The sequence below is a fragment of the Eretmochelys imbricata genome, chromosome 27, assembly GCF_965152235.1.
Source record: "Eretmochelys imbricata isolate rEreImb1 chromosome 27, rEreImb1.hap1, whole genome shotgun sequence".
Lineage (NCBI taxonomy): Eukaryota > Metazoa > Chordata > Testudines > Cheloniidae > Eretmochelys > Eretmochelys imbricata.
In genome coordinates this window covers 8,587,712-8,614,149 of record NC_135598.1, presented here as the reverse complement: position 1 = coordinate 8,614,149, position 26,438 = coordinate 8,587,712, and the positions used below count along the sequence as shown (strand labels likewise).

Genomic DNA, 26,438 nt, shown 5'->3' with positions numbered 1-26,438 from the left:
GGGACAATATAATAGTTACCGACTGCACAAGGGGTTTAATTCAAGCACTATGAAAAAGCACATCACAAAAATAAGTTACGTTCCCTACCCCCCAAGACATCTCTGTTCCCTTCCTAGCATAATACCCACCACTTACATGAGCACTTCCTAGATCCCAAGCATCCTACAAACACCAGTGGTTTCCCACATTGTGCGGTAAGGACTAAGCTTAGTCCAGAGGGGTAAACTGAGGCAGAGTGCATGGAAGTGACTTGCCCCCAACATCACACTCCGCCTGTGGCAGGGCTGGGGTTGGAACCAAATAGTCCTCGGCTTCTGATGCCACGTTCAGACCTCGCCTCCCTCCGCAGCAGAAAGATGTGACGTAGAGAACAGGATTTCCTTCCACCCTTACCCAGCATACACAGGGACCAGTCTGAACCCCCAGCTTTCACCCCACTGCCCAACTGCCCCTGGACTTCCCAGGGGAGGGCCAGTAAGGCAGGAATTCGCTGCTCAGCAGAGACATGCCAGGCAGCACCGTTCCATGGGCAGCATCTTCCCATTAAACGAGGGTCTATCCAAAGCCCACTGAAAATCAATTCATTTTCCATCAGACCCCCAATGAACCCTGGGCAGGCCAGCATTGCAACCCCCTGATTTCTTCAACCAGTTGAATCCCTCCCCTACAATCCCAATCCTGACAGGCCAGCAGCAAACCAGCCACCGTCTTCCACAAGGGCCTGATCTAAACTTCACCAAAGTCAATGGGAGTCTTTCCACCGACTTCCAGTTGTCTTTGGATCCGGTCTTGGAGGCGGGGATAAGGTAACGCACACAGCTCAGACGCACAATGGGGCCTCGGTCTTGGCTAGGATTTCTAGGTGCTTCCATAATAACTGTGATAGAACCAATCTCCTATTAACAGGAACCGCTCCAGAAGGAACACACAAGCCTAATCTCTGATCACATGAGCCGCTTATTTAAGCAGATTTCAGCACTAAATAGCCAAAGATTAAACGCCAAAAAAAATAAAAGTTCCCGCGTGACTTACTCTCTCACCAGATGAGTCACGGGAACAGTGAGGAAGTGTGGCCAAGTGATTAGAGCAGAGACTGGAGGGGTCAGAAGTTCTGTGTTCTGCTCTGAAATCATTATGGCGTGACCTCAGCCAAGTGATTGTGCTTCTCTGCCTCAGTTTCCCCATTCGCAAACAGAGAATAATCCTGATTAACATACCTCCCAGGGTTGAGACAAGCCTTTAATTAACATCGGTAAAGCACCTTCAGATCCCGGGATGGACGATGCTCTAATGAAAAGCAGGCATTTTACAACCATGAATTTGTCTTGGATTTAGTGGGACTCAGCGTGTGCGTTTTAAGGGTTTTCTATTGCTAATTATAACGAGGAACTTTACTGCCTTGATCTCTGGGCATTGCAGGAGGATTGGGGTTGCTGTGGGAACCAGAACGTGGCTCCCAGTGTTGGGTTTGTAAAACCTCGGCCACACGGACAGGGTGCTCGGGGTCTCATTTCCTCGTTCTTTATTTTATTTTTTTTAATCAAGGCAAACAAGGATTTGCCCAGTAGGCCAAGAAGCCACCTTCTTTTCTATCAATGGTTGCATATGTCTATTGGATCAGACACTCGGACCAAACATTCAGAACTGGGTGCCGACACATGGGCCTCTATTTAGGCCCCCATGTACGTGAGCTCCCCAATGGGAGCAGCTGGCTGCTTCACACTCTTGAACACGAGGCTTCACTGCGGAATTAAGAACCTTCCTTTGTACACTTTTATTAAATCTTGGCTTCAAAATCCATTGGTGAAACACTGGGCACTTCTCATTCATTGATCTCAAAGCACTTAAAAATGGTGGCCAACCATTATCCTCACTTAACTGACGGGGAAACTGACACATGACTTGCACTCAAGGTCATACAGCGAGTCGGTGGCAGAGACAGGATTAGAACTCAGGACAGAGCACTGGACCGGGGCTCTGGAGACCTGGTATCTAATCCCAGCAGTGCTACTGGGTAATTTGGGTAAGTCACTTCCCTGCTCTGTGCCTCAGTTTCCCCATCTGTAAAATGGGGATAGTGATACTGAGCTGCTTTGTAATGCACTTTGAGATCTATGGAGGAAAAGTGCAGAAAAGAGCCAGATATTCATAGAACCACATGCTCAAAGCACTAGACCACGGCTTTCCTGCATTGTTTGTTAATTTTTTTTTTTTAAATTAGTGAAAAATGACAGGAAGATCCAGACTCCAACTTTCCAGGTGCAAAGCAACCCTCTGAAAATATCCAGGACCCGATTCTCCATGGCTCTGAACCTGCACGGGGTCGTTTACGCCAGCGCAAAGCGGGTGTGAAACGTGACCCAATCCCAATGGCAGCGGTGTGTATCCATTCTCTTCTGGTGCTATCAAGAATCTGAGGTGCAGGGCCCTGGAGTATCAGGTCCTAAGTGCAGTGGGGGACCCTAGATGGTTTAGGGAACAGCTACATCCAGAGATCAGCAACAGGAGATACCAGCCCACCAGGCTCCGAGAAATTGAGGAGGTCGGAGAGCTGGGGCGCGTGCCTCTTCCCATTAGGGTGACACAGCACAAGGCGGGAACAAGCCGCATTTCCCTTTCTGGCTTAATTAATTTCTTACGACTAGCCCCAGGGCTCTTCGACGATGCTCAGGGAAGGGAGTCCAGAGCCAGGAAGGGGAAGGGAAGGCAACGAGAGCTCAGCCTACGGGGGACTGGAGAAGATGCAGCAGCAATTGCATGACACTTCCTTAATGCAGGCAGCCCAACAACTGAAAAGGAGCCAAGCAGCAGCGTTTATATAACCTGCTCTGTTTTTGGAAGAGAGGAAGGGGCTGGGGACACTTGGTACCATCTGGATTTCTCACCACCCAGGACGATAAGAATCCATGGACGCCGTGAATTCCAAAAGGAGGACTTGTGGCACCTTAGAGACTAACCAATTTATTTGAGCATAAGCTTTCGTGAGCTACAGCTCACTTCATCGGATGCATCTGATGAAGTGAGCTGCACGAAAGCTTATGCTCAAATAAATTGGTTAGTCTCTAAGGTGCCACAAGTCCTCCTTTTCTTTTTGCGAATACAGACTAACACGGCTGTTACTCTGAAACCTGTGAATTCCAGAAGCTGACCCCCACCCCACCCCTCCCACCTCCTGACTCTAAAAATACCAGGCCCATCAAGTGTCACCTTGCCTGGCTGGCTGCGGCTGGGTTTCCAGCTGCGATTGCTGCTGTGTTGACTCTGAACCCTAATGACGGCCAATCCAATGTCAGTTTCACCGGTATTTTTGTTTGTCCTATGGAAGCCCTATTGTTCAAGCTGCTGTACAGAGAGTCTCTACCCCAAGGAGCTGCCAGTCGACGTAGACAAAGGAAGGATTTCTCTCATTTTATGTTTGGGGAACTGAGGCACAGAAAGGGCCAGCGACTTACTCACGGTCACCCAAGAAGTCTGTGGCAGAGCTGAGATTGAACCCAGATCTCTTGAGTTCTAGGTCAGAGCTCCAATTACAAGCCCATCCACTGCTCGTTTTCACCAGCAATCACGGTGGAGCTCGAAGTTGGGGGAGAACTTTACAGGCCATACCATCCCGCTGCCCGACCCCAGCAACCCTTCCAGTTGTGCCCTTCCAGTGGTTCTCAACCAGGGATACGCATACACCTGGGAGTACACAGCAGTCTTCCAAGGGGGAAACATCAGCTCACCTAGAGATCTGCCCAGTTTTACAACAGGCTACATAAGAAGCACTAATGAAGCCAGTAAAAACTAACATTTCATCCAGACGATGACTTGTTTATAGGGCTCTATAGACTATACAGTGAAATGGAAGGACCATAATTATAGTCCAATGGATTTATAGTATAATTATAGGGTAAAAGTGAGAAAGTTAGCAGTTGTTCAGTAACAGTGTGGGGCTGTGACACTTCTGTGTTTTTAGGTCTGATTTTGCAAGCCAGTCATTTTTAAGGGAGGTGAAACTCGGGGGTAGGCAGGACCAGTCAGACTCCTGCAAGGGGTCCAGCAGGCTGGGAAGGCTGAGAACCACTGGTTTACACAGTAAACGAGTGGTGAGCGATTGTCCCTTTTGCCTCTTTCCAGGGCCAAAGCGTCATCCCCCAGGGACATGTGAACTTTCCCCAGTCACAGACTGTTAGCTTTAAAGCCTAATTAGGACCACTTAAATGCCAACTTGGTTAGCAATTGCACTGCCGTCTGCCGAACGTAATGCCCAGGGCCACGCGCCAACGCCTCCCTCTAAGCACCTGGCTGCAGAGTTTTAAGGCACAATACAGGTGCTCATCCAGGTACTGATACCCACTGCCTTAGTCTGACAGGAAGAAAAAAACAAAGTCCAATCAGGCCTGATTTCTCCTATGAAATAAACTTACTTCGGCGGCGACAGCAGGGGGAATTGGGTTTTCACAAGCTACTAAGTGCAGTTCAGCACTTCTGTATTTCACTAAGCGAGCACTCCCTCAGGAGGACCAGGCACACGGGAAAGCGAAAGGATCAAATTATTAGTGCAGCACGAGGAGCCCTGAATGAGATCAGGGCACCATTGTGCCTGGCGCTGGATGAACATACAGTAAGAGACAGTCCTGGACCCACGGAGTCTATAATCTAGAGACAAGCCAGACAAGGCGGTAGGGGAGGGAGCGAGTGGTATTCTTAGTGCCTGGCAGCATAAAGCCTTGATCCTAGTCTGAGATGCCCAGGCATGACTGAGCCTCGGTTCCCCATCTGTAAAATGGGTATGGCACTCATCCCCAAGGTCTGTAGCAGAGGCAGGAATTTTCTCCAGCCATCCTGAGTCCCACAGGACCATCCTTGGTCAGTTTCCCATCCGGCGGGGAAACCACACAGGGTTGTACGGAACATTTCCTCTGCGATGGAGCCCGGGGGCCTGCTGGGTCGGCCCTGCGCCTGTCTCCCACACTGCATGGTACAGCACCCGGCACGCCACGGCCCTCAGCTGAGTCGGGCAGGGCCCTACTTGCAAATGGGAAATGCCAGCAAGGGGCAAGCAAAGGTTCCTCAGCCCCAAGCAAGCTGCAACACATCCCGAGCCCTCCATCAGCCCCCCGCCCTCCCCCCCTCCGCTTGGTTACCGCACAATGGAACAGCCCGGGGGAATGGGAGGGGGGCAGGGGGAGAAACACAAAAAAGGATCATCCCACCCTGGCCTGAGCATTTCCAGACGCATCAATTAGGCCTGCAGGGATCACAAATTCAACGGCAACAAACACAGCAGCGGCTTTCCAGGCACGTCTTCCAGAACCGCCGAGAGGCCTGCTCCCAGCCTGGGCGCCGATGCCCACAAATGTGCTGTTGCCAAGGAGACCGCTCGCTGCCACCTCGCTCCTCGCAACCTTTGTTTACAGCTTGCTGCTTTTTTTTTTTTTTTTTTTTTTTTAAAAAAAGGACATTAAATTACTTCCAACGAACCTCCTTAGCCAGCTAAACAGCCTGGCTCTGGCACCGCGATCCGGGCCTGGGAACTGCGTGCCAAGGTCCTGCAGTGCCCCCCCTCCTATACCCCATTATCTGGGTTGCAACAATGTCCCAGGGCCCCAGCCATGGGCCAGAGCCCCGGTTAGCACGACACCAAGCCGCAGGTCGACCCGTAACTTCCCAGCAGCAGAGGGGTCTAGAACTCAGTTCCTCGTTGGAGAAACACCGGGCCCCTGCCACTTGAGCCAAAGGGGAATCTTCACAAGCTCTCTGCTGTATAGTTCTTCTGACACACAGTCAAGCACTCACAATTCCACCCAGTAGAGGGCAGGGGGGACACACACACACACTGCAGCAAGCAACCCAAATGGCTACAATACAAGGTACACCCGGCAAAGAGCTCAAAGAACCTCAAAATCCCAACAGAGCCCCGAACCACATCTGCCTACATCTCTCAACCACAGAGCTAAGTGGAAGTCTGTTCCTGGCAGATCAACACTGGGTGTAACCTTCACCCGGGCACCCCCCCGGTCATAGGAGACACGTGCTGTGCCATTCTCAGCCTGCGCTGACAATGCAATCGCCCAGGACCAAATGTGAAGACGTTTATCAAATATATACAGGGCCAAATCCTGCCATAAGCAGAGCCCATTGCCATAAGCAGAGCCCACTGCAGCTCTCATTGGCTTGGGGCCCTCTAGGTGCTCAGCACCTCTGAGCACATAAGTTCTGGGGAACAATCGAGCGCCAGCAGGAGTAGGGACCAGAAGACTGAATGGGTCTGTCCCACTCCCCCAATCCCTGGCAGGGACAACTGACGTGTCCCTTGGTACCTCGCCAGGACAGAGATGCCCTGACACCGGGAACCTGTACATCCAGGGCAGGATTTCACCAACCCGAGCCTCTGACACCACACTGGCCTCCCTGCTCTTCCGCGGAAAGTCAGCACAACACGGGACCTTGCCAGCCAACGAGGACAGGAGACACGTGACCTCGTGGTGAAAGCACAGGACTCCTGGGTTCTCTTCCCTGCTCGAACACCGGCCGGCAAGTCACTACCCACTCCCTGCGTCTCCGTTTCCTCAGTGGTAAAACAGGGACAATACTCCAGGCCTGAACCAACGCCAGCCTGCCCGGCACCATGGGTCAGCCCCCAAATAGCACTATACCAAGCCTCAGGTCAACATATAACTTTCCAGCAGCAGAGGGAAGATCCTGGGCTGGGAAGTGCCCACAGCAGAGATGCAACGTCCCTTTACACTGCGTGTGATGGACGTGAGATGAACAGAGCTCCCGGTTCCCCCCGGCCCGGCTGGGCTACAGTGCGGGACAAAGGCCTCCTCTTTTGGGAACTGGAAACTAACCAGTTCAGAGCTCCGGGGTGGAATTTACTGAGAGCAGCATCTCAAACACACACCGCTGAAGTGACAGGGAATTGTCTCCTTTCTGCTCCTTAACCCTTTACCACCCGAACAGGAAACCCCCGTCACATCCGCTCTCCAACTTGACTTCTGCTGCTGCCAAATCGGCCTCTCCATTAGGCCAGTTCCCCCAAACCTAAGCCCATCCCGCTGGTTTCCCCGCTGCAGTGCTGGGCCTGTTCCCATGGAAGTGGACATCTGGTGGGGGACCAGCTCCCCCTCTGTATAGGCCAGAACCGTTCTGTGGGCTGCCCGACGGCAGGGGGAGAAGACCGAGAATCTGGTTTCCCACCGCCTTCTGCCAAGCCGCTCACATAACCAATGCAAGAGGACCAAGGCGGGTTAGCGAACATCTTTTATTGGCCCAGCGTCCGTCGGCGAGAGAGACCAGCTTTCGAGCTACACAGAGCTCATCCTACCTCACCCACCTCGTCCCCCTAATAGCCCGGGACCAACCCGGCTACTACACTGCAACCAACGACGCAAGAGCAGACAGGGACTCGCCCAAGTCACCTTTCATCTGGGCCTAGGCCAAAGAACTTCGCTGGCCCCGACGGGCTAATTCACACACAAGGAGGGGGCTACGGATCCCGGCACCTACGTCTCTAGAGCACCTGCTGAAATGCGGCCACCTCTGGGGTGGAGGGCAGCAGCCACCTCACACACACACACACACACACATTCCCTCCCCCACACTCTTTCGCAACCACCCAGAGCGAAGACTCAGGGAGTTTAAGAGAAAGCCGCCTGGAAGTGAGTCTACAGCAGAGCCATTCCTGCTCACCAATGAACCCTTGGTTCCAAGTAGCTGGAAACCACATACTCAAAGCAGGCCCCTCAAGGCCACCTCCTGCCTCCCCCCACCTTAGAGCCACGAGCTGCAAGTACCAAATGCAACCCTGTCCCATCCCAGGGCAGGGAGCCGACAGAGCTCCCCGCTCACCTGACTCGTTCTGGGAGTTCATGTTGTCCGGTAGGCGGGCGGCGTCCTGGCCAGAGACCGGTCGGCGAAGGGTCTTTGGGAAGCAAGCGGGTTGGCGGGCGTCTGACAGCGTTCCCCGGAGGCGTGGCTGGCTGCAGTTCTATCGCCAGCCCAGGGTCTCAGGCATCCCTCGTGGCCGGCCCGTCGGCGGATCCCTGCTGGAGAGCAACAACAGTCAGAGGCTTTGCACCCCTCCCAATTCCAGGGCTACGAGGCAAGACTCCCCAGTTTTCCCCTCCCTCCTTCCTGCAGAAGAAAGGACAGGGTGATGGGCCTGCGAGTTGGGCTTCTCCCCAGAACTGGCTAGACTGAGCTGGACCCCAAAATCTGCCACTGGGGGAGCCCTGGGCACGTGGGAGAGAGACCGGTCTACCTACAGGCCCACTCGCCCGGGGGGCTCAATTCTCCCCTGGCACTGGTGGAGAGCAAGAGCCAGCGGTGCTGCGAGTGAGAGAACGGGGCCCTGTACAGCCTGCGTGGCCCTCGATCACAGCTTCCTCTCTCTGCCTAGCTGGAGAGAGCTGAGCCGGTGGGACTGCGCACAGCAGGGCTCCTGCCTGCAAACAAAGCTACTGACCCAGCTGGCCAGGTACAAGCAGGTGCCTTGCACAAAGCAAGCCAGGTTGGTCACCAAGCCCTAGCCACCGCAGACTACGTTGGGGTCACTCGGCACTCGACTGCAAGAGCTGGGATCCTCCTCTTCCCATTGCACAGGCCGGCTGAGCTAGAGGAAGCAGCGCCAGCTATCAGCAGTATAGGGCTTCTGACACACAGATGAGCAGTTCCAATTCCATCCGGTAAGGGGAAGCAGTGACACTAATGCTACAGAGAGTCTAGTCCAGTGGTACCTCCATGACCCACCAAGATCAGGGCCCCACTGTGCCAGGTGCTGGACAGACATGGCAAGAGACAACCCCCAGCCCAGAGCATTTACAATCCAAATAGACAAGACAGGAAGCACGATGATCCCGTTTTACAGACGGGGAACGGGAGCACAGAGAGATGAATGACCTGCGAAGCGAACCAGGCCTCCTGAGCCCTAGCACCTAAACCATCCTTCCACTGACCAGCTGGGTGACCTTGGACAAGTTGGTGCCCCTCTGTGCCTCAGTTTCCCCATCTGAGGGATAGTGATACTGACCTCCTTTGTAAAAGTGCTTTGAGATTGACAGATGGAAAGCGCTCGAGATTTAAAAATGATTATCAGGCACCCAGAGCAATGATGGAAAGTCATTTGTTAACTCCGAACATTTCTTTAGGACTAATCCATCTGCACAGTTCCAGGACCAAGCCCTGCTCCGCATCCAAGCCTCCCTTGATTTCAACAGCAGCAGGATCTAGCCCTTTTTCCCTGCAGCGCCAGAGAGGGCCCTGCCAGTGCAAGCCAGCTGTTTCAGAGGAGAGCCGAGGAAGCAGGCAGGCAGGCAGCATCGTCTAGTGGGTAGAGTGCCAGACCAGGGCTCAAGAGACCTGGGTTCTAGTCCCGGCTCTGCCACCTGCAGCCTACACTCGGCATCCCCATTCAAGGCCTCTGGCTCCCTTGCCCTGTTGGATGGGCTGAGAGTCTCTCTGACATGGTTCATGCAGCACCCTGCGCCAGGGGGCCGCCAGGTACTACTGGCATAAGAGTGAAGACTGTAGATTCTGGATGGCACCCCCAGGAGCCCTGGTTTCCCCAGCTGGGATTAAACAGGCCCCTGATGCCCGGGGGACTCCCCTCCTTGCTAAGGCTGGGGAAATGGGTTCCCCAGCGTGGGAGCGGGGGGCTGGGTTAGGGGTTAGCTTGCAGCCCTGTACAGACAGATGGGCCAGACCTATAGCGGGCACCCAGGCAATGGCTTTGCACCATGCATGTCTCGCCTCCAGGAGCGATTTGCTGGAGCGGGTTGATTGGTGAAGGGAAATATCCATCCGTGCGCTCCCTGGAGGTTTGGGTTAGTCTTGCCCGTAGCCCGCCCGTGGCTCTGCAGCACCAGATTGGTGCCTTGCTGCGGGAAGCCCATGCCCCGGGTTTAGTGGCTGGAAAAGAGGACAGCATGGAGTGGTGCTTCCCTCCCCAAGCCGGCTGCAGCCTCCTCCTGCAAAGGAGGGGGGTGGGAGGGATGAAGGAGCAGGACCTACAGGGCGCATCCTGAAGGCAGAGCCCTCAGTGCGGTGCCCCAGAGCCCACAGCCCGCACATTCCCAGCTGCGGATCTGCCCTTGCCAAAGGGGCCCAGCCCCGCGACCTCTTTGTTGGGGAAGGGGGTCACGTCGGGGCAGAGGGAGCCTCTCCAGGCTGGGACGATGCGTACAAAGGGGGTGCTGTCCCGAGGGCCGGCCCCACAAAGGCCAGGAGAGCCCCCAGGCCAGGAGAGCGGAGACAAGGCGGCAGGCAGAGAGGAGTGAGGAAGGATGACCTAGAAATCGCGATCAGCAATGGGCATCTGCAGCAAAGGAGAGCTGGGTCAGAGAGGACCCGCTGCACTTGGCAACGGGGGGGGGGGGAGGAGGGAGCCCCCCCAGGGGTATGTAGGAATCAGGAGGAGGGGCAATAAGAGAAGGTACCAATCTGCACGTCACCCAGGGCCCAGGCCTGCAGGGCTCCCATGCTGAAGCCGACAGAGTTTTGCACCCAGCCGGATCGAGGCAGCGTTCATGGGCTGACAGGGTGAAAGAGCTGGGGTGGGAATGGGAAGCCAGGAGGAGCAGCCCTCCCCGTCCGCTGAGCACTGGCTTAGGGACACGGGTATCGGTCCAGAGCGCTGGGAGGTCACGGCGCTGACTCCTCTCCACCTGCCCTAGCGAGCTCTGCCAAGAGCCACGCCCCGGGGCAGGGCGACTCGCCCCTCTGGACAACCACACCAGCCCCACAACAGGGAGATGGGGGAGGAAATCCAGCCACCTCCCCCAAGCCAACCAGGGGCCTGCAGGACGGACATTTTCCCCAGGATCTCCTGGCAGGACTTTAGGGGCTTGTCAGGGCATCTCCTTCCTGGCCTTGGTATCCAGCCTCCCATGTAGCATCCCCGTTATCCCAGTTCTGAGCACCTCAATCCGGGCACACCACACCAGAGGTGATCCCAGTCCCTGCCTCTGCCCCACGCCATGCCCCAGGCTATTCCCCCCCCCCCCCACACACAGCTCTGCTGACTGTCCCCTTGTGCTATTCCACTCATAGGGTCCCCAACACACAGCTCTGCAGATCAGCCATTCTGGTCCTGCTGCGCCCCCCACCCGAGCAGCCCTGGGATCCCCCTCACGCCCTCAATCCAGCCCTGTAGCCCCCCTGCTATTCCAGTGTTGGGATTGCCCCCACCGCGCACCCCCCCCCCCCAAAACAGTGCATCTCAATCCTGACCTACAGCCCCCTGCTGTCCCCATCCGGGATCCCTGCACACAGCCCCGCATCTGTAATCAGCTCTGACACCAACATCCCCAGAGAGCCGGTTCAACAGGTGGCCCTCTTAGCGCCTCCTCACTAAGCCTGGCAGCCTGCACCCAGGCGCGTCTGTGTTTGGAAGGGAGCTGGCAGGCTGTTGAACCCCGCACGGGCCACAGGCAGCATGGCCCACAGGCGGCATGGCCCAGCGCTCGAGGCACGGTTTGCTGGCTAGGCAGAGGCAGCCCCAGGAGGAAGGGGGACAGGCTGGGTCACTGCAGCAGGGCAGGGAGAAGGTCAGTTCAGGCCAGGCACAGCGCCGTGAGCCTGCATGGATCTCGCCCTCCAAATCAGAGATGCCAAGATCTCCAGCAAGTTGCTCACGTAGGCCGGAAAGCAGCGGTGCTGGGCCCCACTGGAGATCCAACAAGTTCAGCCCCACCAGCCATGCCCTAGGGAATTGCAGGGATCCTACCCCCGCCTTCCCCGAAATGCCACACTTCCCCCTCCGAGCCCCTCAAACGATGGGACAGGAAACCCAGAAAGCGGCTCTTGCTCGGAGGGCCAATCGGGGGAGGGAAAGAGAGACTGGGGCTTGCCTTCACCCTTAGAATCATAGACTCTTAGAAGATGAGGGTGGTAAGAGACCTCAAGAGGTCGTCTAGTCCAACCCCCTGCTCAAAGCAGGACCAACCCCCAACTAAATCACCCCAGCCAGGGCTTTCCTCTCAAGCCGGGTCTTAAAAACCTCTCAGGATGGAGATTCCCCCACCTCCCTAGGTAACCCATTCCAGTGCTTCACCACCCTCCTAGTGAAATAGTGTTTCCTAATATCCAACCTAGACCTCCCCCACTGCAACTTGAGACCATTACTCCTTGTTCTGTCACCTGCCACCACTGAGAACAGCAGAGCTCCATCCTCTTTGGAACCCCCCTTCAGGTAGCTGAAGGCTGCTATCAAATCCCCCCTCGCTCTTCTCTTCTGCAGACTAATAACCCCAGTTCCCTCAGCCTCTCCTCGTAAGTCAGAGAGGCTGAGGGAACCCTCGTAACCCTTCAGAGTACCGGGTTTGAGCCACTGCTGAGGTGAGAGAGATCACCGCACAAACCCACCCCCGAAATCAGCACCGGGGGCTGCCCTGGAGAGGGCCAAGGCTGAGCTGCAGAGGGAGAGATGGAGGAAGCTGGCATTGGAACAGCAGCGGGTGCTGTGGGTCAGGATAGTGGGGCGTTGTGAAGGCTATACCGGGGATCTCAGGATCAGAATAGCAGGGAAGGGCTCCAGTTTGGGAGTGAGGTGCATCAGCCCAGCTGTGGGTAGGTGCCCAGGGTTGGACCAGCAGGGAGGGGCTGCAGGTCGGGAGCGAGATGCTGTGGGCAAGGACCAGGGCTAGGGAATTTGCACAGGATTGGCCTGCATTACACCTGCCTCTCACCCAGGCAGGGCTCTCGTGCTGGTTTCCATGGGCCAGGGAGTCTCAACCTCTCCCCTCTTTGCTAGGTGACTTTACTAGGGAGATGGCGGTGGGAAGTCGTTCGGATCCTTCGGAGGAGTGAAGACCCCCCTGCCCCGATGCTGTCCTCGCCTGCATCCCAGGCTCACCACACCACCCTACAAACCAGCCAGCCCGATGGGGCCACGCAGCTGACCACTCTTTTCGTTAGAGCTTTGTGCTGAAAGCCCATCTGAACAAACGCAGCCTCACCACCATCACCGCCCTGCCCGCCAGTAAGAACAGGGAGTATCCCATTCCAGCAGCCAATCCACCTCACGCTGGGATGCGCCAGAGCTCACAAGCTAAGGGGGCTTGGCCTGGTCAGAACTTGGATGGGAGACCTCCATAGTGCAGGTGGGCAGTTCAGTAGTGAATCAGCCAGTACTGATCCCCCCCAAGATTATCCTCGTCATCGGGGGGTGCCGCCTGTTTAGACGGATGTGGCCCTGACTCCCTGGGCTCATCAGCGATCCTCAGGCACTCTTCACTAGAGCTTGGTGGTCCCCTTTGGCTTACCTTGAATTCTTTCCTTGCACTTTCCATTGGACAGAGCAAGCTTCTCTGCTCTCCGATCTACACTGTTGCTGTGTGCTGTTAAACAACTGCTGCAATTCCACCCAGTGGTGGCTGCATGTCAGTGTTGGGTGAAGTGAGCCACAAGAAACACTGACCTTGCACTTTCTATCAGATGTCCTCAAAGCACTTCACTGGCATTCATGCACAAAATAACCTTTACACCCCCTTCTGAAGCAGACTCTTATTTCTCCCTATGACACAGAAAGGCAAAGTGACTTGCCCAAGGTCATACAACAGATCAGTGGCAGAGCTGGAAGTCCCAATGCCTGCAGTTGCTACACACTCTCCCCTCTGGAGAACACCCTGCTGTATATAATCCCTGACCTATTTCGCAGCGGGGTTGTCACGCTTAATCAAATTATGTCTGTGAAATGCTTTGAGATCCTCAGATGAAGAGTGATAGAGGAGGGCAAATGGTTATCTGTTATTAACTCGACCAGACCAGATCCTCAGCTGGCGTAGATGGGGGCAGCTGCCACAATCTCTAACTCTGCACAGGAGACACCAGAGTTTGTCCTGCAGATTGGGTAGCCACATGCCCCAGCTCTGAGCACCACTTTGATTTGGTGCAAATGCCCTCCACTGCCCTGCTCTATGGGCATCGCTCCCGGCATGCATCTCTCGCCTGGGCAGATTGATTGCAAAGAGCGGAAGGAGCTGGAATAGCAGGGCTGGCTTGTAGGATTGAGAACATCAGCGCCAGAAACCTGTCTGACAACCAAAGCCTATTTAAAGGCTTCCCAAGCCTGATGCAGAGAAGGTGTCCGACCGACCGCAAGCCACAGGGGAGGCTTCTCACTTAGGAATGCGTCGGGAGACTTGAGGAAAGCTCTCCGGCTTAAAGCATCTTCCAAGCAACTATGGAGCCCCAGAAAACGTAGCTCACATAGAAATGCTTTAAACTCTATGCAGCCAGCCATGTGCCAGACACTGCTAGCAGACGGCCTTGGCACGGAGGTGTAAGCAAAAAGAGCCAGATCCTCACCTTGCGTAAATCGCTGTGGCTCTATTGAAGTTACTGGTGCGATGCCAATTTACGCCCCTGAGAATCTGTCCCAACGTTTGCAGCATCTGCCTTAGCCGGCTGCAGCCCAAAGAGCGCAGAGGAAAGGAGTGGCCTTATCTGCTCCATCTGGGGTTCAAACACCCCCGGCACAATTTGTGAGAGCCAGGGTTTGCCCCAGTAACCTTGGTCAAATGCTCTTCCTGCCCGCCGCCGGAGTAGCATGCTCTGAATTGGCTGCTGCCCTCTGCCCAGTGGGGGCTGCATTTCACAGCTGCTCTGTGGGGTGAAGGCTGCCGTAGAGAGGTAAAGGCTCTCATCTCGGGGTGGGGGGGGGAATTCAGCGAGGCTGCTCCCTGTCACCTCCGTCTGTATCAGCTGTTAACAGGCAGACAAGGGGAAGGGCTCTCTAGACAGGCAGTGAGCACACACACAGTCTGGAGTTGGGCAGTCAGCGACTGCTCGCTCTCAAGAGCGAATCCAGATTAAAAAACAGATCTCCCCCGCCCCAGCTAATAACTGCCAGTGTCACGAAGTGGCCGCCGGCCTGTGGGCACAAGCATTTAGGAAGGCAGAAGGCTCAGGGACTAGAGCCCGGGGGTGGGACTCAGGGCTCCTGGGATCTCTTTCTGCTCCAGCTGTGGACGCATTTTGTGATTTTGGTTAAGCGGCTTCACTTCTCTGGGCTTCGTCTGCCCAGCACGTGGAACAGGGCTGACGTTAACCAGCCTCAGAGGGAGCATCCAGGCGCCGCTCACAGAGGGAAGCTGCATAAGCTAGAGAAGGGCAAAGCATCTTCATCCGCTACCACCCCGGCCTGCTCGGCCATGCTGCAGACACCATAGCCAGGCCCTTGGGAGATGCTCAGGTCGCTCCTAGGGCCAGGAACTGACCATTTACAGGGCCCCGGGCTAACCAGCCCCCCCAGGGCAGGGGGAAGAGCATGTAGAGAGGGGAAAACAGGCCTTCCCTCTAAGGTTTTGCCTACATGACATTGGAAACCCTGGTCTGAGAGACCCGGGCTCCTGGACTCGGCGCTCCCAAGCCTGCACTTGAGCGTCTGCACTGCATTGCAAACCTGGCTTTACAGCGACCAGAGCCAGGTGCTAACGCGGCCATTCTGCACCACGCAGACCTGCGGCTCGACCTCCGCCCAGACTGCAGCATGACAGGGCTTGGACCCAAGTCACGCCAGGACTCCAGTGCTGATACCAGCCCCCCGGCAGGGTCCCAGGACTCAGGTCCTGAGCGCTCGCTGACCCGCGTCAGCCTGAGGTGGAGGACAGAGGAGATCACACGGTGGGGCAGGGAGCGATTGTCCATCCCTTGTGCTCTCCCTTGTTCCGCGCCAACCCATGCTTGGTCCTGTAATGACTCAGCAACAGGTGGGTTGGCCCAGGTCTCTCCTTCCAGTCCCAAAGCTGTTATCTACCCTAGTGACCCTGGGGAGAGAGGGGTGGGTATGGTGTGAACACACAGATAAAGCCACCAGCTCTGCACTATCGCCAAGGGGTGAGAGAGCAAGTGAGCTGAAAGTGACTAATCAGTACACGCAACCAGTCACGGCCACACTTCAGCGACACAGGGCTGGATCTAATGGCTCCCAGGCTGCCCGATACCCATGAGCCTGCGGGCACGGAGCAGCCAGGAACATACACGGATCATGCTGGACTGTGCTGCAGAGGGGCAGTGCGGTCTAGTGGGTAGGGCACTTGCCTGTGACCCTACTCCTGGGTCTGACCTGCTGGGTGACCTTGGACAAGACAGGGCACCTCCGTGCCTCAGTCTCCCCCCTCCTACCCTTTGTCTTGCAAGCCATTCGTGGCAGAAACTGCCTCCCGCTCTGTGCATGAACAGCGCCCAGCACAGGAAGGCCCCGATCCTGGAGGCAGCGCCACAAACAATGACCATGGTCTCTGTCCGATAGCAACAACACGCACCTGCCTCTCTTCAACCCCCTGTGCAGACATGGGCTTGTTAAGCCCCACCTGCTCCCGAGAGAGAGAGAGACAGGGTCGCTATCCTCACCTTACGTACGGGAAAGCCGAGGTGCGGAAGGAGGTTAAACGATGGCCCTGATTTAACTAGAAATAAGTCAGGCAGCTCCAAACCCACAGGGCCAATCAGATGCACAGCCGGCCCTGCGCATGGACACAAGCCCCAGATCTTGGTGCACCACGGCGGTGGTCACGCACGGACGGAAAGCGGGGCAGGCCGGACCTGCCCTTTCAAACTGAAACAGGCCCCGAGCGACTGGCGCAATGTCCCAGGGGGAACGAGCGACACGGCCAGGATTAGGAGCTGGGCATCTCGGCCTCCCGCTCTTGTTCTGTAACCACTCGGTTACTGTAACCGCTGGGCTGAGAGGTTCCCTCCATAGCCGCAGACAGGGAAACAACCCACGGCAAGCATGTGAGAGCCAAACTTCCCACTAGCGTCCGAGCAGTCAGGACAATAAGGAGGCCTGCTCAGGCCGGGTCCACATGCAGATTCTGGACCGGTGGAATGCCAGGTAGGGGCGTGACCGGCTCCCCAGCTCAGAGGGTAGGAAGGGCAGGGCTGGCATGGAGCGCTCACAGCTCCGATGGGCATTGGCACCACGCCTTCTTCCTCCCGGGACAGCTCCCGAACTGGCTGCCGCGGCATTTCAAAGGAACATTCTCAGGCAAGGACCCTCTGCCTCGTCCGGCCCCTCACCTTCCAGTCTGGGTCTCCTCCCCGCCCTGCTCCTGTGCCCGCTGCCCCATTTCCCGGATCTCTGGTCCCACCTGCACCACCCCGCCCGACATGCCTCCCCCCGCCACCCACCACCCCCACCGGCCGTTCCAACACGTCTCAGCCTGCCCACGCCTTGGGTCTGCTGGCACGCTTTCACACCGTGGCCCGGCTCGGGGAGGCAACCCGGTCCCGTGTTCGCCGCCAGCCCAGAGCACGCTCTAGCCCTGGCATGGGACAAGCGGGGCCATCTGACTCAGTGGTTTTCGCAGCATGGTTGAGTGCTAAAGCAAATACAGCCGGCAACCCATAAGGCTCGACCGCAGGGGAGGGGCGGAGAGCAGAACCCAGCGAGGGAGGGCGTGCTTGGGGCAGCTTGAACGGAGCTCTCAGGAAAGAGATCCTGCCCCTATGGCCAGGGGGTCACAAGCCAGGCAGAAGAAAACGGCCATCCAGCCTTTCTCACGCTGCTAAATGGGCAGGGGGTGTGGGGGGTTCTGCCTACAAATGGCTACTCCGGATATGAGCACGTTCCAAAAACCTACAAAGACAAAGGGATTTCCAGGGGTGCCCAGAATGGGTCCAGTGGAGAACAGCTGTGCCAGGAGAATGTGGGTCTTTGCCCCGCTAGTGGCTGGTCGTTAACGGGGGAAACCCTCCAAGGTGGGTGCTGACACAACCTGCCTCGGTTTCCAACTTCAGCCACCCATGCAGAGGAATGCATTAGCAGCGAATTCAAACCCCTCGGAGCCACAGGCCCCAGTTCCTCCCCAAACCCCGGGGTAAGACGAGGTTACAACACAGCAGCTCTTCAACGTCAGGTCACCCACCCCAGAGTCATTAACCCCGCGGTCCCATTGGTAGGGCCCCACTCCGCAGCCCATCCCCCCTGGGAGCTCCAAGCCTGCTTCTCTCCCCGAAGTCACCTCAGGTCTCCTGCCTGCGGCTTCCAAGCCTCCTCACCTGACGGTCCTACCCCTGCTTGGAGGAACCTCCCTCCCTGGCCAACGCCTGGCTTCTGGGCCCCGCTCACACCAACCAAAGCTGGTTCTTGCCCTCCTTCCTGCCGGCCTCTGCATGAGCCTTCCTGCAGCGCGCCCCAGCCCAGTCCTCCCAGCACCTCACCAGCAGCTCCCAGTTTCTGGTACCCCAGGTCTCTTGCTGCTCCTTCCACAGGAAATTGTCCCCTGCTCCAGCTCTCCCTCCTCTGTTCTCAGACAGCTTCCACCAACCCCATTCTGACACTCCCTCACCCCGGAGCTGTCTCTTCGTATGGCCCAGATACCATCTCGCCTCAACTGGAAATCAGCTGACCAGTCACAGATGAACTACACCCTCCGCGAGGGTCAGTCGTTCTGCGACACTGGTCCACAAAAGAGGATAAAAGTCTCCCGCAACGGCAAGCAAATGGTGCTCCTCCTCCAGCCAGCGCAGCAGAGCCTCGTGATCTTAGCCCTGAAGTTGCTGGGTTCAAACCCCACTCTGGACCCTGACCCCTGCTGCTGCAAGTAACTGAGCCATTTTATCCTCCCAGTTTTGCTCATACAACTCTGGCTGGAGCACTCCCTGATTGACAGCAGGGTTATCAGAAACCGCAAGAGCCAGGAGGGCTTTCACCCAGGAGGCCTGCAGAGGGAAAACCCACTGGGCCTTCTAGCCAGCTTCTTTGCAATACATAGGGAGCTTGCTAAAAGGCAATGAATAGCACAGACCCTTCCACTGCCAGCTCCTTATGTGATGGGGGGAGGGGTACCACCTTGGCCAGCATGCAGGGATTTAACGGGAGACCTCCAGAGCTAAAAGCACAAAGCTGCTACAGCTGCAGCTAAGGGACCAATCCTCCTAGATCTGGGGCTGTAACAGACTCAGATCCCCCATGGTCCAGGCACCCGGAGGGACCACAAAAGGACTCGCCCCTGGGCGATATAAACAGCTTGCAGAAGGAAACTGACAAACTCCAGCCAGTTTCCCCCTGCAGCCAGCTCTTTAAACTGGAAGGCTGCTAAGGGAAACCGACTGCAACACTAGCCAGTTTCCCTTGGCCAGCTTCACTGAGCTATCAGGGCTTTTATATGGATAGATCTGACCGCAGTCAGGCTTTTATCCGCCCAGCTATGTAAGAATCCCACCTCTAACCAACACAACTATGCTGGGAAAGCGTAGACCAGGCCTTACAGTCTAAATACACCAGGTGGGAGGAAAAACAGAGGCACAGAGCTGGGAAGCGACTTGCCCAAGGTCACCCGACAGCTCAGTGGCAGAGATGGTAACAGATTCCAGGCTCACTGATCCCCCAATCCTACCCATTAGATCACGCTCCTATGGCAGGTAAAGAATACACTGGAGCTATCCCAATTTACACCAGCTGGAGATCTGGCCCAAGAGGAATAACTCCAGGGAGTTGGCCAAGTATCTTCCCCACCTCATCCCACAAGAAAAGGCCTTCATGTCCAAGCCTGTACTCGAACCACCTCATTACTACACTGGTCAGTATCAGCCACAATCCTGAAATCCAGCCCACACGGGGTCTAGCAGTCCCTTAAAACGCGGTTCTGCTCACAGAAACGATGGTGTAAAGAAACCAGCCCCCTCCTACCCTACAGAGCTGCTCATATCACAGTCAGACCTATTGATTGTAGCAGCCAACGCTTCTCATTCACACTAACCCTGCAGAGCTATGAGACAATGGGCTGAATTCAGCTCAGACTCCCACGTCAGCAGTGGAATCCATTAACTAAGTTCCAGTTCCGGTTGCACTTGAAGACAGCAGGGCCACACAGGTGTCACCAAGGGAAAGATTCTGCAGGCCGGATCCAGATGACAGGACGACGGGGGAGAAGGAAAAAGTCCAGTTGGATGCACAGATGAGTTTCCAGGGCAGACAGCTTAAAACAAAAACCCACCCGCCCCATCCTTCCTCTAGTCAACTGTGAACATTTGGTTGGAGTCACAGACACAACCATGGAGCACAGCTGCATTTTTGAGATGGCTTCATAGCCATTAGCCCGGGGTGAAATCCTGGCCCTGTTGAAGTCAGTAGCAAAATGCCCATCCACAACCACAACACTAGGATTTCATTGAACGCTCCCCGGAATCACAGCTTCAAATCCGAGCAGGCCTGTCTCCATCGAGCATCCTTCCTGGAGAGGGCGTGTCTTGTGGTTAAAGCTCTGCATTGCAACTTGGTAGATCTGCTGTGCTACACACGCCCTGTGCGACCTCAGGCAAGTCCCTTAGTGCCTCACTGTCCCAACAGTAAAATGGAGATAATCCTTCCTTTGCCGTGTGTGTTAGACAGTTAGCTCCTGTCTCTTATGATGCGTGTGTACACAATGCAGCCCGGAGCTCAGCAGGGACTTCTAGACGCTACAAATCATAGATCAAGTGGGCCCTAATCTTCTCTCATTTAGCCCCCCATAAGTCAGAAAGGCAGCCTAAGAGAGAGGAGAGTAAAACCCACTGAGGTCCATGGGTGGATCTTTTTAATAAATCCTCTCCGCACAGCAAGAGCCCATGGCATCTTTCATGGGCCTATAGCTCTGCTCAGACAAAGTTTACCCTCCATGCACCAGCTGCTATTTCCTCCCCCACCCCAGAATCAGCTGCATTTAGTCTCTGTACATACAGCAGCACGGAAAACCCCTGTGGACCCTTTCTGAGTGAGCAGTGCTAGCTACATAATTAATCAGGAAAGGCCCTTTCTGAAATCAAATCCCCTCTGATCGGATCAGAAATCCGCTGGGCCAAAGCTTTGAATACCAAGCCGCGCACTGGCCCTGCCTGCAGCCCAGAGCCTAGCTTTCAAGCGTGGCAGTACTAAAAGGACAACAAATAAGGCTCCAGTTTTCAAAGCCACCGAAGGGATTTGGCTGCCAAAATCCTGATTCCAAAATTAGCCACAACGTTTAAGATCTGAGTCTGCAAATTTCTGACAAATTTCGAGACAACCCAGGGAAGATCTGAATTTGGGCCAAGGTTAGTAAGAGCCTTGGGACCGGGGCTGTCTCTTCATTCAGTGTTTTGTACAGCGCCAAGCAGGACGGGTCCTGGTCCAGTGCTACAGCAAGAAGGCTCATAAACTAATAATAATTTCTTCCTGCTGAATCTCTCGAGAGGCTCTCGTGCCCCACGGCAGGATGTGAGGCCCCTCTGAGACACACTTGTCCCATTGGAGAGGGATAAAGTGAGGTCTCGCCCGGGACAGACTTGTCCCATTGGAAAGGGATAAAGTGAGGTCTTTAGGGAGCCCCATCAAGTGGTTAACAATGGGGTACCAAGAAGAGATGTAAACATAAAAAGAATGGAACTGGAAACCCCAAGGATAATAATGTAAAGCCAGGGATTTTCCTCCAAAGCAGACACTGTAGGGCTGGATCCTCCAGAATGCTCATGTTCCCACTGAGACAATGGGAGCTGCTGGGGACTGAGAGCTTTGGAAAGTCCAGTCCGTAGGACTGAATCTAGGGTGACTAGAGAGCAAGTGTGAAAAATCGGGACACGGAGTGGGGGGACAATTGGAGCCTATGTAAGACAAAGCCCCGAATATCGGGACGGTCCCTATAAATCGGGACATCTGGTCACACTAATTGAATCTAAGGCCCACTGAAATCAACGGGACCCTTTCCATTAACTTCAACGGGCTCTAGAACAGGCTCGTAGTTAAGGGCCCACAGCACTGCCAACGCTTGTGACTTTATTGCACGTCTTGGGACCCGGGGCTTTTTTCTTACAAGCAGTCATGTGATTACAGGAGGAGCATCTCACAGCCTTCACCTACCTCAAGAATTCTCTGCTCCTCATGGTCGCAAAGAAAAGCTTGAAACCATGAAGCCTCAAAAGGCAGCTGCACCGGAAGTCAAAGAAGAAGAACCCCACATTTAAAAAAAGCATGAAATTTATTATGCCCATCTCGTGATTTTTGAACTCTTGGGACGAGCAAATGTTTCATCTATTAAGCCAGAAGAGATTCTTGTGATCATCTGCTCTGACCTCCTGGATCACACAGGCCAGAGGACTTCCCTGAATTAATTTCTGTCTGAATTAGAGAAATATAAAGCAAGGTCCTGTTCACCCTCGCCCTAACCCATCCAATTCCCCTCTTCTCCCAGAGCTAGGGCTAAAAGCCAGGAGTCCTACTTGCCAGTCCGCCCCTGCTCAAACCACTAGACCAAACTCCCTTCTCAGTGCTGTTCATGTTCCTCTTAGTGTTCCACACCCCTTGTCCCCATTCAAACCATATGCTCCTTTGAGCAGGGACTGTCTCATGGTAAATTGGTCCAGCTCTCAGCACAATGAGACCCTGATCCCAATTGAGGCCTCTGTAACCATCATCCTGCCTCCTCTAGGGTAGGAGCGACGGCATCTGGAAGATCACACCCCGTCCCGGGCACAGCGTGAGCCCCGAGAGCGAGGAGGGAGTTCAGAGAAGAGAAACAAACTAGTGAAGGGCTCTGCCTTGGGAGGAAAGGTTTAAAGAGTTAAACAATGGGCAGACAGAAATAGTAACGCTCCGCAGACATCCGAAAGGGTGTAAGCACGCAGGGAGGAGGCATTACTTATTACGCAAGGAGGACAGGAACGGAGAGGAAAAAAACCGAGGATGAATACTAGGAAACATTTCCCGGCAGCGAGCTACGTGAGGGCATGGAAAGACCTGTCCAAGGGAAGAGCATTTGTCGTCCATTCCCCCATGGGCTGGGTGGCACCTGACCAATCTCTCAGCTCTAACCTCTCTGATCCTGCCGGGGTTCTTCACGGTCACCACCAGACTGCGTATTGCACCGTGCATACCAGCTCGCAGCCTAGGTTCTGCTCTCAGCTACACCCGCATCCATCCACAGTAACCCCACCAAAGTCAATAGCATTACTCCAGATTTACACCAGCGTGGCCAAGAGCAGAATCTGGCTCACCCTTTGCAGCACCGGGGCGCGCTGGGCCTGGTGATCTGAACAGAACACACAGACAAGCCATTAGCAAGCAGTTTTCCCGGAGGAACATCTTTCCTACCATGGCCCCATTTTGCTGGTCACCTGCAAGGATAACAAGGGACAGATGGAGAAGGAAAGCAGGGAGAGGAGTGAATCCCACACACCCTCATCATCCCCTCCTGCCCCCCCCCAGCCTCAGCAGGCAAGCCATCTAGCTCCAAAAGCAAAAGGGAAAACGAGCCCCAAAGACCAGAGGTGCAGGAGCAAACGCATCCACCAGCAGAACGGCCCAGGGACCACAGGAACAAAACCCATCGCCCGGCAATGAGGCTGCAAGCGCTGCAATATTCCAGACGGTCCTCCTCAAAAGGATGCAAGTAGGAAGTATAAATTATTTAAGAGCAGCTGCTGCTCTGGAGCCTTTTCATTCCCCCCACGTGCACACACACACACACACCCCCCGCTTTGTATTTATAGCACACGGCTAGCGTGCAATACGAGGCATCAGCAAACCTTTGTCTCATGGGCAATAATACACCCGTTTTCCTTCTCCCATCCCAGCCAGCAATGGGGAAACGAAGTGCCGAAGCCGTCCAGCGAGAAGGTCAAGAGACAAGATTTCGATTTGAAATAATGGGGATTTGGGGGCGTTCATGCATCCAAACCGGCTTTGCATCCCCTTGGTCTCTACGGCACAAAGTTGAAGCCCTTACGAGGGCAGGTGTCCAGAGAAAGGGATCCAGGGGGTGGAGGCAGGGCTGCACCCCGCAAGTAGTCTCCAGTAGCTGCAAAGGCCAGGCACCAGTAAGGGAATGCAGCCGGGGGAGCATGCACCCTCTTGGGGAGCTCCAGAACGATCCCCCTCCCATTTAAAGGCCCCCCGGGGAAAAACCACCCCACCACCCTGACCCCCAACCACCGCTGCTTATCTAGAGCCATGTGCCCCCGATTTGCTTCCAAGGAGTGCGGTGCGATTGGTGAGCACACAGCCTGTCTCACACCCCCAGGCACATCCTCCGAATCGCGACCTACCTACCAACCAGACAGACAGACAGACACACACAACACAAGCTGGAGCTCAGCCAGTCCTGAGGAAAGGAGGCAACGTTCCCGCTGCCAACCCCCCTGCGCCGGATCATCCCCCCCCCATACACGCAGGCAGCCTGGGCATTCTGCGCTGCCGTTTCATAACCATCCAGTCTCTGCCTTTTGTTCCAGCACCCGTCCTGGCAGCCCCTGCACACCCAGGGGCCTGGATGCCCCCCACCCCCCAAAAAAAGACTTTTACCCATCCAAGGGAAGGACGGGGCATCTCTGGCAGCAGGATGCATGAGCAACCCCGACCCAAGGGTGCACACACGTTGCAAATGCACCTGCCAGGCGGTGCCTGCCTCCACCACCTCCCCCCACACCCGCCCAGCCCAATTCGCCGCCCCCCCCCAGCGCTTCCTCTCCCTGCAACATTCCCTAACAAAGCCCTGAGCCACCAACAGCTGCTGGACGCCCCCGGGCCCCTGCTCCTCTGGGCACGCACAGGTCGGTTACCTGTAACAGGTATGGCTTCCCTGCAGCCGCTGGAAAGCCTGTTCTTGGGGGGGGGGGGAAGGGCTGCACCCTGCACCCCCCCCGGGGTCAGGAGCGCCGCCGGGCCGGCTCCCCTTCCCCTGGCACGGGGCAGGAGCCCGGCAGAGGCTGGGGCGCTGCGTCCCCGGGGCGGGCGGGCCCCTCCCTTACCTGCAGCGCTGCTGCCCCGGGGGGGGGGGGGCAGAGGGGGGTGGCTGCAGCTGGGCCCAGCCGGGCTCGGGGCCCCCTCCCTGCGCTGGCTCTGCCCCACCTCCGCCAGGGATCCGGCTGCCCCCCGCTCCGGCTCCTTCAGCGCCCGCTCCGCCTCTCCTCCATCTTTGCAGCTGGCTCCGCTCGCTCCCTCCGGCCCCGCCACCAACAACAACATTCGGTGACGTCACTCACCGTCACGTGACGGAACCCTGGGCTAAAAATAGCCTCCTCTCTCCCCCCCCCCGGCCGCCGCCGCCGCCGCCACTCTCCTCCTCCCCCCTCCTGTGCCTGGTCCCCGGGGGGCGTGGCCTCAGCGACACTGTCTTAAAGGGCCAGAGGAATATTTTTTTGGGGGGGCAGCTTGAGGCCTGGCTGCAAAGGGTCGCCCCTCCAGGGAAGGATGTGAGCAGAGGTGTGCAAAGCCCAGCGCTCAACAGTGAGCCCATGCCGTGAATTGCCCCCTCCACCCCCTCCCGGGGGGCAACCCGAATTCGGGCCCCTTGTGCCTCGGCCCCGGCGTTAATGCCAGGCTCATGCCGTCAGTCCCTGTGGCTTTTCCTCCTCGGTCCATATGCAGCCCTGGGCCTCACCTCCCGCACGCCGCCCGAACCCCCGCGCCGACTGCGGCGTGGTTCCTTTCTCCCCGGGGCGCTCCTCCCCGCCGGGGCGCCCCGGGCGAGTCACGGCCCCTTGCACGCTTAGCGTGTCAACCGCCCTGGGAGAGGGCCCAGGATCCCCATTTTACAGACGGGAAACTGAGGCCCAGAGACGCACCCGGGCCAAGATGTGGCAAAAGCGTCCACTCGTTTGGAGGGCCCAGTTTGCGACGCCGTGGGCCAGTGGGTTTCACGGCCGCCTGCTGGCAGCAGAGGAAGGTGGAGGCTCAGGACTCCTGGGTTCAGGTTCAGTTTCAGCTTAGGGAGCTGGAGTGAGCTCTAGCGGTTTAGACCAACCGGCCCCTGTGCCTCTGGCCTGTCCCATCCCCCTCTGCCACTAGTCACTCCTCCCTGGCTCCTGCCCCTGCTCCCCCCCTTCTCCTATCTACTCCCTTGCCCAGCTCCTGTCCCCCTCCTCTGCACCCATATCCTCCCCCACCCCTCCCCTTGCCTCCGCTCCTCCCCACCTCTGGCTCCTGCAATCCCTTTTCACGTCTCCTCCCCATCCTCATCCCAATCAGCCTTCACCTCCCTCCTTCTCTTCCAGGCTGCCTGGGCTCCAGCTGGGGGAGCACTGAGAGCAGAGAGCCCCTACCCACCCCGATCTCCTGGTGTGGCAGCAACCCCTGGCAGCCAGACAAAGCAATTGCAAGGGAAAGTCCTGCTCGGTCCCTGCAGTCCTGGGCTGGAGCATGCTAAATTGCTCTGTGCGGCTGTCACATGCACAATCTGGTCACACGTAGGAGCTATGAGGGGGATGGAGCATGCTCCGTGCAGATGGCATCTTTGGCAGAATTTATCACCCGAGCTCTAACAAGTCTCTACTGAGCATGTGCAAATTTAATTTTTGCCGAGACTTATAACTTGGCCAACTTTGGGCACATTTTCACAGAGCTGGCAAAAGGCACAGGCCTGACTCCTGCCCAGTTTCAAACCCCTGCTCCAAAGCATGGAGGCATTAGAACTTCCTGAAGAAATGGTGGCAAGAGGTTTTGTAACATGAGCAAAACAAGTGGGTTTCCCCTATTCTCACTCTCTGAAATGGCTGAACT

The 26,438-nt window shown here is 56.2% G+C and overlaps 1 protein-coding gene across 5 annotated transcripts in view; it reads right to left on the bottom strand.

Moving 5' to 3' along the window:
* HDAC5 (histone deacetylase 5) overlaps nucleotides 1-24,885 on the bottom strand; it is a 108,337-nt gene extending 83,452 nt beyond the window's left edge. For 4 of the 5 annotated variants that reach the window (XM_077806538.1, XM_077806540.1, XM_077806541.1 and 1 more), the window contains exons 1-2: nucleotides 24,689-24,885; nucleotides 7,838-8,031 (exon numbers count right to left, since the gene is read on the bottom strand). In XM_077806538.1, coding sequence (XP_077662664.1) covers nucleotides 7,838-7,859 — 22 coding nt within the window. In that variant the 5' untranslated portion in view covers nucleotides 7,860-8,031; nucleotides 24,689-24,885. Of the gene's footprint in view, nucleotides 1-7,837; nucleotides 8,035-24,688 lie in introns of all 5 variants that reach the window. The other variant, XM_077806539.1, reaches the window with a different exon arrangement.
* Between the last annotated feature and the right edge of the window lie 1,553 nt (nucleotides 24,886-26,438).